Source organism: Oncorhynchus nerka, linkage group LG26, assembly GCF_034236695.1.
Source record: "Oncorhynchus nerka isolate Pitt River linkage group LG26, Oner_Uvic_2.0, whole genome shotgun sequence".
NCBI lineage: Eukaryota > Metazoa > Chordata > Actinopteri > Salmoniformes > Salmonidae > Oncorhynchus > Oncorhynchus nerka.
The window spans coordinates 33,684,112-33,696,611 of record NC_088421.1 but is presented as its reverse complement, the minus strand read 5'-3'; the positions used below and the strand labels follow the sequence as shown (position 1 = coordinate 33,696,611).

General features: G+C 51.7%; 1 protein-coding gene across 1 annotated transcript in view; it reads right to left on the bottom strand.

The window, feature by feature from the left end:
• The window catches only part of LOC135564707 (retinoic acid-induced protein 1), a 17,428-nt gene that overhangs the window by 4,781 nt on the left and 147 nt on the right, over positions 1–12,500 (bottom strand). The window contains 4 exon segments of the mRNA XM_065010467.1: positions 2,800–2,849; positions 3,772–3,865; positions 5,941–12,278; positions 12,281–12,500. The exon segment at positions 12,281–12,500 is cut by the window's right edge and continues 147 nt beyond it. Of these exon segments, the coding sequence (XP_064866539.1) occupies positions 2,800–2,849; positions 3,772–3,865; positions 5,941–12,278; positions 12,281–12,500 (6,702 nt within the window).

The window sequence follows — 12,500 nt, the reverse complement described above, 5'->3', positions numbered from 1 at the left end:
GCCACCAGATGGCGCCTCCATAAAGAAAACTGCAACCTTGGAAATCCAACCAAAACAGAAAGAGTGGGCTGCTAATGTGATCACACTCCCACTTTCAGTCATAACAATGCACAGCGTGGCTGACTAATGTTTTCCGAGAGGTGCAGTGTGAGAGGTAGCTAGTGGGATAAAGTGTAGGATGATTTGCCATTTTGTCAAGGTCATTCGTAGGACTCCCTGTGCAGTCATTTAAAATGAACAAATGTAGCGGATGACATCTTAATGTGCATAGGGCTTCATCCCAAATGGCACACTATTAAGTAGAGCACTTCTTTTGACCAGGGCCCTATATGGATGTTAATGGGCAACATACATTGCACAACAGTAACATTCTTGTTCCTTTGCATAGAATGTGTTTGTCGTAGATTAGAACATTGGGTGCCGACATGGATGAGACTCAGCTGAACTCTGTCAACCCAGTTGGAGCTGGATTCCTATCCTATGTCTGCTAGCCTTTCAGCTTGGTGCTGAACACTCTATTAGAGTCTGTGTTTAGTGATGGGAGGGAATCGACAGGCTGACCTCCAGCCCTGCAGAAGGCTGTGTGAGACCAATCAGTGTTCGTTGTTCAGGTGGCGTTAACAGTGGTGTTAGTGGACTGGCCAGTCAATAGTGCTCAGCGCCAGGCAGAGATGCCCGATAGGCTGTTGCCACGGGAGATGCAGAGACACACGACCTTGGTTACACAAATCCTCTGTCTCTGTCTGTGCCTGACTCTCTCTCTCTGTCCATTTATGAGTGTGTGTCTTATTCTCTGTCACTGTCACTATATGTAATTCTCTGTATGTCTGTCTCTGTCAAAAACTGAAATTGAATGTATTGTAATATCACAATATTTGAAATTCCTAACCAGAGTGGATAAAGAGATGGGAGTCTTGGATTATAGGAATGTTTACGGAGATAAAAGCATAATTATTCTGATGTGTATGGTTCTGTTCTCTCAGGGTGGGTGAGTCTCCAGGACAAGCCAGGAAAGTACAGAAGAAGCCAAAGAGCCCTCCCACTAACAGGTACAGAACAGTGCTGCCCCCTACTGACTGCACATAAGTGGCTCTTACTGTCTCCTATACTTCACATCTCTTTACTGTCTCCTATACTTCTCATCTCTGACTGTCTCCTATACTTCACATATCTTACTGTCTCCTATACTTCACATCTCTTACTTCTCCTACATCTCTTACTGCCTCCTATACTTCACATATCTTACTGTCTCATATACTTCACATATCTTACTGCCTCCTATGTCTCCTATTCACATCTCTTACTGTCTCATATTCTCATCTCTGACTGTCTCCTATATCTTCTTACTGTCTCCTCTCTGACTGTCTCCTATACTTCACATCTCTTACTGCCTCCTATACTTCACATATCTTACTGTCTCATATACTTCACATATCTTACTGTCTCCTATACTTCACATCTCTTACTGCCTCCTATACTTCACATATCTTACTGTCTCATATACTTCACATCTCTGACTGTCTCCTATACTTCACATCTCTTACTGTCTCCTATACTTCACATCTCTTACTGTCTCTTATCTTCTGTCTGACTGTCTCCTATACTTCTGTCTCCTATACATATCTTACTGTCTCCTTCATCTCTGACTGTCTCCTATACTTCACATATCTTACTGTCTCCTATACTTCACGATCTTACTGTCTCTTATACTATCTCTGACTTCTCCTACTTCATTTCTTCTCCTACTGTCTCTTACTATACTTCACCTCTCTGACTGTCTCCTATACTTTACATTTCTTACTGTCTCCTATACTTCATATCTCTGACTGTCTCCTATACTTCATATCTCTGACTGTCTCCTATACTTCACATCTCTTACTTTCTCCTATATTTCTCATCACTCTCTCTCCCCCTCAGGATCCTGAAGCCAAGTCAGGGTCAGAATGCCTCTGTCCCAGGTCAGCTCAACCGACAGGTGGAGGACAGTCTCCAACATTTCTCTACTTCTCCCCCTCTCTTTATTTCTCTGCCCTTCTTCTTTAATTCCTTAACTCATAAAAAATAAAAACTCATAAAAAATAAATACTACAATTTTAATTTAGAATGAATAAAAATCACCCCATCTCTCCCCCCTCTCTGTCTGTCAGGAGCTGGTACAGAAATACCCTGGAGGACAGAGTGAGGCGCTCAGACAGCCTGAAGAAGCATAACTCCCTGGGCTAACTGGTTCCTCCCTCAGTCCCTATATGACCCCTCACTCCCTGACCTTTGATCCTTGACCTCTGGGCCTTCTATCAGCCCCATGTTGCACTATGGTTCGACTACCACCAATGCTACTAGTCCCTCTAACCTCCCTCTAACCTCCCTCTATCCTTCCTCTAACCTCCCTCTAACCTCCCTCTAACCTCCCTCTAACCTCCCTCTAACCTCCCTCTGACCTCCCTCTAACTTCCCTCTGACCTCCCTCTAACCTCCCTCTGACCTCCCTCTGACCTCCCTCTAACCTCCCTCTAACTTCCCTCTGACCTCCCTCTAACTTCCCTCTAACTTCCCTCTAACCTCCCTCTGACCTCCCTCTGACCTCCCTCTGATCTCCCTCTGACCTCCCTCTAACCTCCCTCTGACCTCCTTCTAACCTCCCTCTGACCTCCCTCTGACCTCCCTCTGATGGTTCAGTCCAGTGCTCTCTGCCCAGGACATACCCTATCCAATGGATTGTTGCTATAGTTACATAGATTTTTCTACTATTTGTTTCTACCTTTTTGCATGTGTACAGACGGATTCTGTTTATTTGCTTACCTTGTGTTTCGGACATTTCAGTGAAAAGTTGTCGTCTTGGAACATGCAGCCTGAGAGAGAGAGAAAGAGAGAGAAGGAAGGAGACAGAGAGGGAGAGAAGGAAAGAGAGAGATAGAGGTAGGGAGAGAAGGAAGGAGAGAGAGAGAGGGAGAGAGAGAGAGAAGGAAGGAAGCAGAGAGAGATATAGAGAGGGAGAGAGAGAAGGAAGGAGGGAGAGATGGAAGGAGAGAGAGAGAAGAAGGAGAGAATGATAGGATGAGGTAGGTTGCAGCCATGGTGTACTCTGCAGGATTAAACTGGTCCTTCAGTTCCTCTCAGTGCTGCCTCTGTGAGGAGTTCTAATCCCCACTGTACCTACTGATGGCATGATGTAATGTGAGGGGAGGCCATACCTACATACAGCATATGCTTATACACAAATGAACACACACACACACACACACACACACACACACACACACACACACACACACACACACACCACCCACATTCCCCACACACACCCTTCCACACACGCTTACATCCACCCTTCCCTTCCCCCTCCCCTTCACCCTTCCCTCTTACTCCCCTCCCCTTCACCCTTCCCTCTTACTCCCCTCCCCTTCACCCTTCCCCTCCTACTCCCCCTCCCCTTCACCCTTCCCTCTTACTCCCCTCCCCCTTCACCCTTCCCTCCTACTCCCCCACTCCCCCTCCCCCTTCATCCTTCCCTCTTACTCCCCTCCCCTTCACCCTTCCCTCCTACTCCTCCCACTCCTTCTTGCCTGCTTTATCCATCCCTCTCCTCCTCTCTCTCTCTCTCTCTCTCTCTCTCTCTCTGAGGGCTCTTACCTATCTACTCCTCTCTCCATCCCTCTCCTCCTCTCTCCTCTCTCTCTCTCTCTCTGAGGGCTCTTACCTATCTCCTCCTCCTCTCTCCATCCCTCTCCTCCTCTCTCCTCTCTCTCTCTCTCTCTCTCTGAGGGCTCTTACCTATCTCCTTGGCGCAGATGTAGTGGTATTTGTGAGGGCAGCCTTTCCAGCAGCAGCTGATGGACGCGCCCACTCTCTGGCACTTGGAACAGCTCTGGAGACCAGACAGACAGAGAGAAAGACGGACAGAGGGACAGCCAGCCAGACAGAGAGCCATACAGACGGGCAGACAGGCAGGCAGGCAGACAGGCAGACAGACAGTCAGACAGTCTCCAGTTAATAATAAAGCATCTACTTGATGTTGCCAACAATATGTCACTGTGTCCAATACGTCACTGTGTCCAATATGTCACTCTGTCCAATATGTCACTGTGTCCAATATGTCACTGTGTCCAATATCACTGTGTCCAATACGTCACTCTGTGTCCAATATGTCACTCTGTCCAATATGTCACTGTGTCCAATATGTCACTGTGTCCAATATGTAAAGGTGTCCAATACGTCACTGTGTCCAATATGTCACTGTGTCCAATATGTCAACATGTCACTGTGTCCAATATGTCACTGTGTCCAATATGTCACTGTGTCCAATATGTCACTGTGTCCAATATGTAAAGGTGTCCAACATGTCACTGTGTCCAATATGTCACTGTGGACAATATGTCACTGTGTCCAATACGTCACTGTGGCCAATATGTCACTGTGTCCAATATGTCACTGTGTCCAATACTTCACTGTGACCAACATGCACAGTTCCCTACAAAATAGATTTGAACAAGGCAAATGTTTTTCTTATTTGTGATCTATTTTTTATTATTTAATTTCATAGTAATGTAAAAAACCCATTCATTTCTAACTGTGGGAGGTTAGAATTATAGATCACAATCATGTACAGTTTACTGTATGTGAAATACAGCACTTGAAATATTGACTCTCCATTGGTAAGATGCAGTATCAGTATCAACCGGAGAGAGAGAAGTGGAAAGAGAGAGAGAGAGAGAGGTGGAAAGAGAGAGAGAGAGAGAGGTGGAAAGAGAGAGAGAGAGGTGGAAAGAGAGAGAGAGAGAGGTGGAAAGAGAGAGAGAGAGGTGGAAAGAGAGAGAGAGAGAGAGGTGGAAAGAGAGAGAGAGTGGAAAGAGAGAGAGAGAGGTGGAAAGAGAGAGAGAGAGAGAGGAAAAGAGAGAGAGAGAGAGAGGTGGAAAGAGAGAGAGAGAGAGAGGAAAGGAAAGAGAGAGAGAGAGGTGGAAAGAGAGAGAGAGAGAAAGAGAGAGGTGGAAAGAGAGAGAGAGAGAGGTGGAAAGAGAGAGAGAGAGAGGTGGAAAGAGAGAGAGAGAGAGGTGGAAAGAGAGAGAGAGAGGTGGAAAGAGGTGGAGAGAGAGAGAGAGAGGTGGAAAGAGAGAGAGAGAGAGTGGAAAGAGAGAGAGAGAGAGAAAGAGAGAGAGAGAGGTGGAAAGAGAGAGAGAGAGAGAGAAAGAGTGGAAAGAGAGAGAGAGAGAGGTGGAAAGAGAGAGAGAGAGAGGTGGAAAGAGAGAGAGAGAGAGTGGAAAGAGAGAGAGAGAGAGGTGGAAAGAGAGAGAGAGAGAGAAAGAGAGAGAGAGAGGTGGAAAGAGAGAGAGAGAGAGAGAGGTGGAAAGAGAGAGAGAGAGAGAGGTGGAAAGAGAGAGAGAGAGAGAGGAGGAGAGAGAGAGAGAGAGAGAGGTGGAAAGAGAGAGAGAGAGAGAGTGGAAAGAGAGAGAGAGAGAGGTGGAAAGAGAGAGAGAGAGGTGGAAAGAGAGAGAGCGAGAGAGGTGGAAAGAGAGAGAGAGAGGTGGAAAGAGAGAGAAAGAGAGAGAGAGAGGTGGAAAGAGAGAGAGAGAGAGGTGGAAAAAGAGAGAGAGAGAGAGGTGGAAAGAGAGAGAGAGAGAGGAAAGAGAGAGAGAGAGAGTGGAAAGAGAGAGAGAGAGATGGAAAGAGAGAGAGAGAGGTGGAAAGAGAGAGAGAGAGAGAGAAAAAGAAAAAAAGAGAGAGAGAGGTGGAAAGAGAGAGAGAGAGAGGTGGAAGAGAGAGAGAGAGAGAGAGAGGTGGAAAGAGAGAGAGAGAGAGAGAGAGAGGTGGAAGGTGGAGAGAGAGAGAGAGAGAGAGAGAGAGAGAGAGAAAGAAAAAGAGAGAGAGAGAGGTGGAAAGAGAGAGAGAGAGAGAGAGAAAGAAAAAGAAAGAGAGAGAAATCAGCATAGAGAAAGAAGGTCTCACCGTTTCTGTAGAGGTGTGAACAGCCTCTTTCAGGCCGTACAGCCTCCCGGCCACCATGATGATCCCATTGGTCCAGATAGCACAGTTCTCATGGGCCCAGTGTTCCTTAGCCTCAGCCTCCCCCTGCAGTCTCTGAAGGAGGCCTCCCCCTCCATTGCCCCCTTCCTGACCACCAGCTGTGGCCTCCGCAGCCCTCCTCTCCCCCTGGAGCTTCTGCATCCTCCTGAACCGATCCCGTAGGGTGGGCCGGTGCGTGCTTCCGCCCTCCGCTGGTGCCCTCTCTGCCCTCCTGGGGCGCCAATGGTGGGGGTGGGGCTGATGATGATGACTCCCACCACTACTACTACTGCCCTCCTTTGTGACTGTCTCCATATCCACCTTTTTACTAACTTCCTTTTTGAAGCCGGGGTCTCCTTCGCTTGTTGGGGTGCTGCTGCTTGGTTCCCTGATGCTACTGTTGGAGCTTATTTTCTCTCGGTTTTCCCTCTGGGTTTCTATATGTCTTGCTGACAGGATTTTGCGGGGGATGCTATCCTCTGGGAAGTAGGGCCCACACAAATCCCCCAGCTCACGGTAATTTGCTGGCTTTCCACACAGGCAACACGTTAGACACCTGTCAATTAACGTTTTGTTAACCAAGGGCCCCTGGAGCATAGCTGAGGAGCTGGGTATCGCCTTGGCAACTGTGACTGGGTTTTTAATTTTGTCCGGGCTCTTTTTCCGGGGCTTCTGAAGCACCATCTTCAGCTCTTCATCGCGCCTGTTGACGATGGTACAGAGAGAGGTGAAGTCTCTGGAGCTGTCCATACGCACATATGGACAGAAGGAGTGTTTGATTCTGCTTTTAGGAGTCTTACTCAGTACCTGTTTGAGAGAGGGCTCTGGCTGCTTTTCCTCTGACACTGCAGGGCTTTCCTTTTTCCATTTCTTCTTCTTGAGTCTGGCCTCCCTCCCTGCAGCCTTTACCACCGCTTCAATCACCTCCATGGCGTCTTTGATTCCCTTTTTAGGACCAGGTTTTTTGTGAACCCTCAGAGGTTTGCTGCTCTGCTGTTCACCTGGTGCTCTCCCTCTCTTTTTGGAAGGGGATGAAGAGGGCTTCCTCCCTCGTTTGGAGGGAGGCGGCTGGATCATTTCTGTGGCGATCACCTGCGGCCTGTCTGTGATCTCACCTGGGCCGGCTGGTAGAGCGGGCGTTGTTGTTAACGCTGTGTCAGTGGGTGTCTCTGTCTGCTGTTCTGCTGTTGTTGTCTCTACCTCCTCGTCAGCCACAGGCCCCTCTGAAGGCTGTCCTCCTTTCCTCTTCCTCCTCCTCTGTTTCAGGTGCATCTCGTGGTTGTTCTTGATGGCCCTCTGCTTGGCCAGCCGCGGCGTGTTGATGATCAGGCTCCCCGTCTCCATGGCGACCACCGTGGCGTCCGTGCTCTCTACCATGGCCCATTTCCTCCTCTTGGTCCTGGTGGGTTTGTTGGCGCCGCTCGCCGCTGCAGCGTCTGGCACCCCTGATGGGAGTGGCTCCGGCTGCACCCCCTCCCCGGTGTTCTGCTGCACCCTTCTCTCCTGTTCTGTGTTCTGGGCCCCCGTGGAGCTCCCCGCGTCCCTTGCTAACTCCTCCCGTGACACATCAGGGGCGCTCACCGCTGCCACTGGGGCCTCGCTCTCCTCCGAGACGGGCAGCGACACAGGCTTTGACGTCACCTCATCTACTGTCGCCTCTGTGCTCTCGGGCTGTGGTGTTGGCGGGTGTTTCTTCGAACCGGTGCCCGAGTTTATTTTCTGAACCATGGCCTCGTATTTCAGACCCCTGCCTTTGCGCGGGGGGAGGTACTTGGTTTTAGTGGGACACTGAGAAGGGACACTGGGCATTTCACTAACCACATCACTGTCAGCCATCGTGGGAGGAGGGTTATCTTTGGTCAGCACAGTGATCAGAGAGGCCTTGATGTGTCTGCCTCTCTTTAGCCTTCTCTTGGGCCCTCGGACACCCATCTCCTTGGGTTTGACTAATGGAGGCTGGTTGGCCTGGTCAGAATGGGGAGTTTCAGGCTGGGGCTGTTGTGGTTTTGGTTTTGGTTTTGGACCTCTCTTTTTCTTCACCGGAGGCTCTAGAGGCAGAGGACTGGGTTTTCTTTTGAGTGGAGGTACAGGTGCAGTTTCAAGAGGTACAGCTACAGCCGGTTCTTTAGGTTTCTCAGGTGGAGCGACAGGTATACTAATGTCTGTTACACTGTTGTCTGTTACACTGGTATCTGTTACACTGTTGTCTTTTATGCTGGTGTCTGTTGCAATGGTGTCTGTTACACTGGTGTCGGTTTTACTGGTGTCTGGTTTACTGGTGTCTGTTACACTGGTGTCTGGTTTACTGGTGTCTGTTATACTGGTGTTGGTTTTACTGGGGTCTGTTACTCTGGTGTCTGTTACACTGGTGTCTTTTACACTGGTGTCTGTTACACTGGTGTCTTTTACACTGGTGTCTGTTACACTGGTGTCTGGTTTACTGGTGTCTGTTACACTGACGTCTGTTACACTGGTGTCTGTTACACTGACGTCTGTTACACTGGTGTCTGTTACACTGGTGTCTGGTTTACTGGTGTCTGTTACACTGGTGTCTGGTTTACTGGTGTCTGTTACACTGGTGTCTGGTTTACTGGAGTCTGTTACACTGGTGTCTGTTATACTTGTGTCTGTCTGGTTAGGAAAGACAGGGATGGCTGGCTCTATGCTCATATGTTCCTCATTTTGTAACACTGCATTGGGCTTTGTTATACCTGTCAGGGTTTGAGTCAGGATTCCCTCAGATTGCGCCTTCTCTTTTTCCTTTGGAAGCTTATCCTGGGGGGGCTTTCTGGATCTCAGGACCATGTTCTTTCCGTCCTTGCCTGGAGCTTTCACTTCCTGTTTCCCATCACCTTGCTGACTGTTGATGCTCAAGCTCTTCTGGCCTCTTCCTGGACCCCCTGTTATGGGTTGAATGGGACCTTCCTGTTCTGCCAACTTCGACTTAGAGCCCGTACCCCTGGGACGACCACGGGGTGCTCCTTCAGTTGGTTTTGGACCAGGTTTTGGTCCTGGTTTTGGACCCGTTTTAGGCCCTGGTTTTAGAACTGTTTTTGGGCTGGGCTTCGAATCGGGTTTTAAACCTGGTTTTGGTCCTGGTTTTAGACTTGGCTTTGAACCTGGTTTTGCCCCTGGTTTTAGTCCTGGTTTAGGCCCTGGTTTTAACCCTGACTTCGGGCCTGGTTTTGGGCCTGGTTTGGAACCTGGTTTCCGCCCTGGTTTCCGTCTTTCAGGGGGCTGGGGATCCTTAGGAGGAGTGTCCTGGGCGTTGAATGAGCGAGTGCACATTCTGGAGCGGGAGCCCTCAACAAGCAGTTTGGGTGTCTCGCTCGTTGTGATTATGTCCTGGTGAGCGGCCATGTCTAGCTGATTGGAGAACAGAGCACTCTTGCTGGAGGGCATGCAGGGTTTCTGCGGTGGCGAGGGGGCACTCTCCCCCCCTCTCTCCACACTCAGCTGTCTCCTGAATTCCACACCTGAGTGCATCAGTCTCCTCCTGCCTCGGCCGTGCTTCCGGCCGAAAGCCTGCGGGTGTGCAGATGGGGCCACGGGTTCTGGCTTGGCTGAGGGGGTCACAGCGCTTGGGCAGCTGATGCCCGGCTCCATGTCCTCATCACCTTTCTTTGGCGAGGGTGGGGTGTTGGCCCAGGAGGGCGCTGAGTGCAGTATGGACTTCCCCGGCAGCTGAGGGGAGTCAGGCTCCAGCACGTTGGAATCGCTGTGATCAATATGGTCCCTGGTGTGAGACGGAGCTGGAGGTGTTGCTATCTCGCTGAGAGCTGAGAAAACCATCATGGCTGAGTGAGACTGGGGTGGAGTGTCACAAATGGCTGACCCACTTTCTGGGGATTCTGCTGCTGCTGCTGTTGCATCCGGTTGTGCTGCTTGGCTTTCTGTCTCTGCAGACTCTGTGTTACTGTAAGGCTGAGGCTCAGCCAGGCTCTGGCCTTCTGTTCTGCTGCACAGTTCTCCAGAAGGCTCCTCCTGTGGGCTCGTTCTATTGTTGAGGTCCTTCTCAGTTGATGGCAGGCTCTCACTCTCTTCTCCCTCTCTCTCCTCAGCAGACAGAGGAGAAGATATGGACTTCTGGTTTCTCTCCTCCTCCCCCTCCTCATCCTCCTCCTCTTCTTCTCTGCTCTCTCTCTTCTCTGAGGCGGAGAGCCTCTGGTCCAAAGCCTCGCCCCGCGGGGTAGGGGATGTGTTCTCCGAGCTGTCTTCCTTCTCTGTTAAATATTGATCTTGGTCAAGGTCACCCCTGGAAATATAGGGGGATGTCTTCACTGAGCTCTCAGAGTCAGTGGGAGATTCGGATTTGAAGGCCTCCGATTTCATCTCCTGGCCCAGGTCTCCCTTGTGGCTGGAGTCTGAGAGGCTTGGGGACTTATCCGCCGAGTCCCCTTTGCCTCGGTCATATTTGTTTTGTATCTTGTGGTACATGTTCTCGTCGTAGCAGTAGCTCTTTCCCTCGGTCACTGCTTTGTTGATCTTGCTATACAGCGCTGGGCCTTTCTCGTCCTCTGGCCATTTCTCCCGCTTCTCAGAGGTATCTGTGACATTATCGCTGCCTCTGCGGTCACTCTCGCTGTCGGAGGTCTTTTTCACGCCATCATCCTCGTAGTCTGCTATTTTCTCTGTCCAGGCCAACTCCTCAAAGTTTTCCTTCAGTGGCAAGCCAAGACGTTGGATGTCTGGAGGGGACTGGCTCTCCTGCTTCATGGGGCTGGGAATCGTCACACTCACGGGGGACCTCTCATCCCCCACGCTCTTCATGGGGGTTTGTCGGAGTTCGTGTCCCCCCTGTGACCTGGGGTCAGGGGTCATGTTGTCCCTGGAAGCCACGCTCTGCAGGCCGGACACAGAGTCACCAGACCGGGTGGACATGTCATCCGGAGAGGTCATGGAGCAGGATGAGGCCGTGTCCAGGCCCAAGTGTGTGTTGTTGGGGGCCTGAGCTGGGCTCCTGCCCTGGCCGCAGTAGTAGTACCCCCTCTCCAGCTGCTCGTCAGAACTACTGGAGTACCCCCCCTCCTGCATCTCCATGGGGACGAGCTGGTGCTGGTTGGTGCTGTAGGGGTCCTGCATGGGACCCCCACCGTGCTGACCCTCGGGACCTCCTGGCACTCCTTTGTAAACCTCTTCCTTCTTGGAGGAGCTGCCTCCACTGCTCCCAATGCTGCTGCGCTTGGCCCCCTTCTTGTTGGCGACCATGGCCTCGGAGAGCAGCAGCTGCTGCACATTGTTGGAGATGTTCTCCACCTGAGAGGTGAGGGCATTCAGGCTCCACAGGCTGGGGTTGGCAAGCAGCTTCTCAGAGAAGCGCTCCTTCATGGAAACCCCCTGTGTGTAGCTGTGCTGCGGGGTTGGGTGGGCCACGTTGGGGGACGAGGACGGGTGGGAGCGTGGCGGCATCAGCAAGCCCTGGTCCTGCAGACCCGCTGAGGAAGAGGAGGACGAAGAAGCCGCCCCTGGGGTCATTGGTGGCTGGCTGTACTGGAAGCTCTCTGGATTGGTCATCAAAGGGGAAGGGGTGGAGCTGTAGGAGGGCGAGCGGCCTACAGAGCGTGCAGGGGAGTGGCTGGAGGCGGGACTACATGTCTGGTAGTACTGCTCAGGGGATCTGACGGACAGCTCGGACAGACAGTAGTTCTGCTGGGGCTGGCTGAAGTGTTGGTATTTGGGGTGGGTCTCCTGGGGAGTGGGAATGCCTTGTAGTGGGGGCTGGGGCTCGTAGCCACCCCTGGAGGGAGTCTGTTGGTAGCTGTAACTGTTCTGGGGTGGCGGGCGGTATCCCCCCTGCTTCAGACCACTGTGGCTGCCCATCTGCCTAGTGTACTGGGAGCTGGGCGGCATACTATATCCCTTGTAACAGTGGGGCATTGGGCTGCACTTCTCCATGTAGGAGGAGGAGGATGGCGAGGGGGACGGGGGGTGTTGGGGGTAGTGGAGGTGGCTCTGGGGGTACATCAATGGGGACTGGCCTGGGTTTGCGGGATGGGGCTGGTGGTGTGGGCTGGTGTAGACCGGAGCAGAGGCCTGGTGGGGCTGGTGACACTGGCTCTGGGAGTGAGCCAGCATGTTCTGGTCCAGATACTGGGAGGACCCAGGGGGACCTGGCTCCATCCTGCCTACCATCTCCTGCTCGTACTGAGCTAGCTGAGCTGGGTCGTCCCACTTAGACTGCTGGAGGTGGCCCTCACTCATATACTGGGTCGGGTATCCCCCCGGGCCCATGTGATTGCTGTAGCCGCCCGCCTGCATATGCTGGGGAGTGGGAGGAGGTCCTTGGCTCCCCCACTGTAAGCCTTCTTATCATGAGGCGTCGAACCTCCTCCACCACTCACACCACCACTCACACCACCTCCATTACCCTGGGGGTATCCAGGGTATGCCTGCTGGCTGTAACAGTCCTTAGGTCCAGGTATGGGTCCGCTTCCTGGTCCAGGTCCGGCCCCTGGTCCCGCTGGAGGCATCCCTGTAGCGGTGGCCAGCGCGTGCGCCTCGTA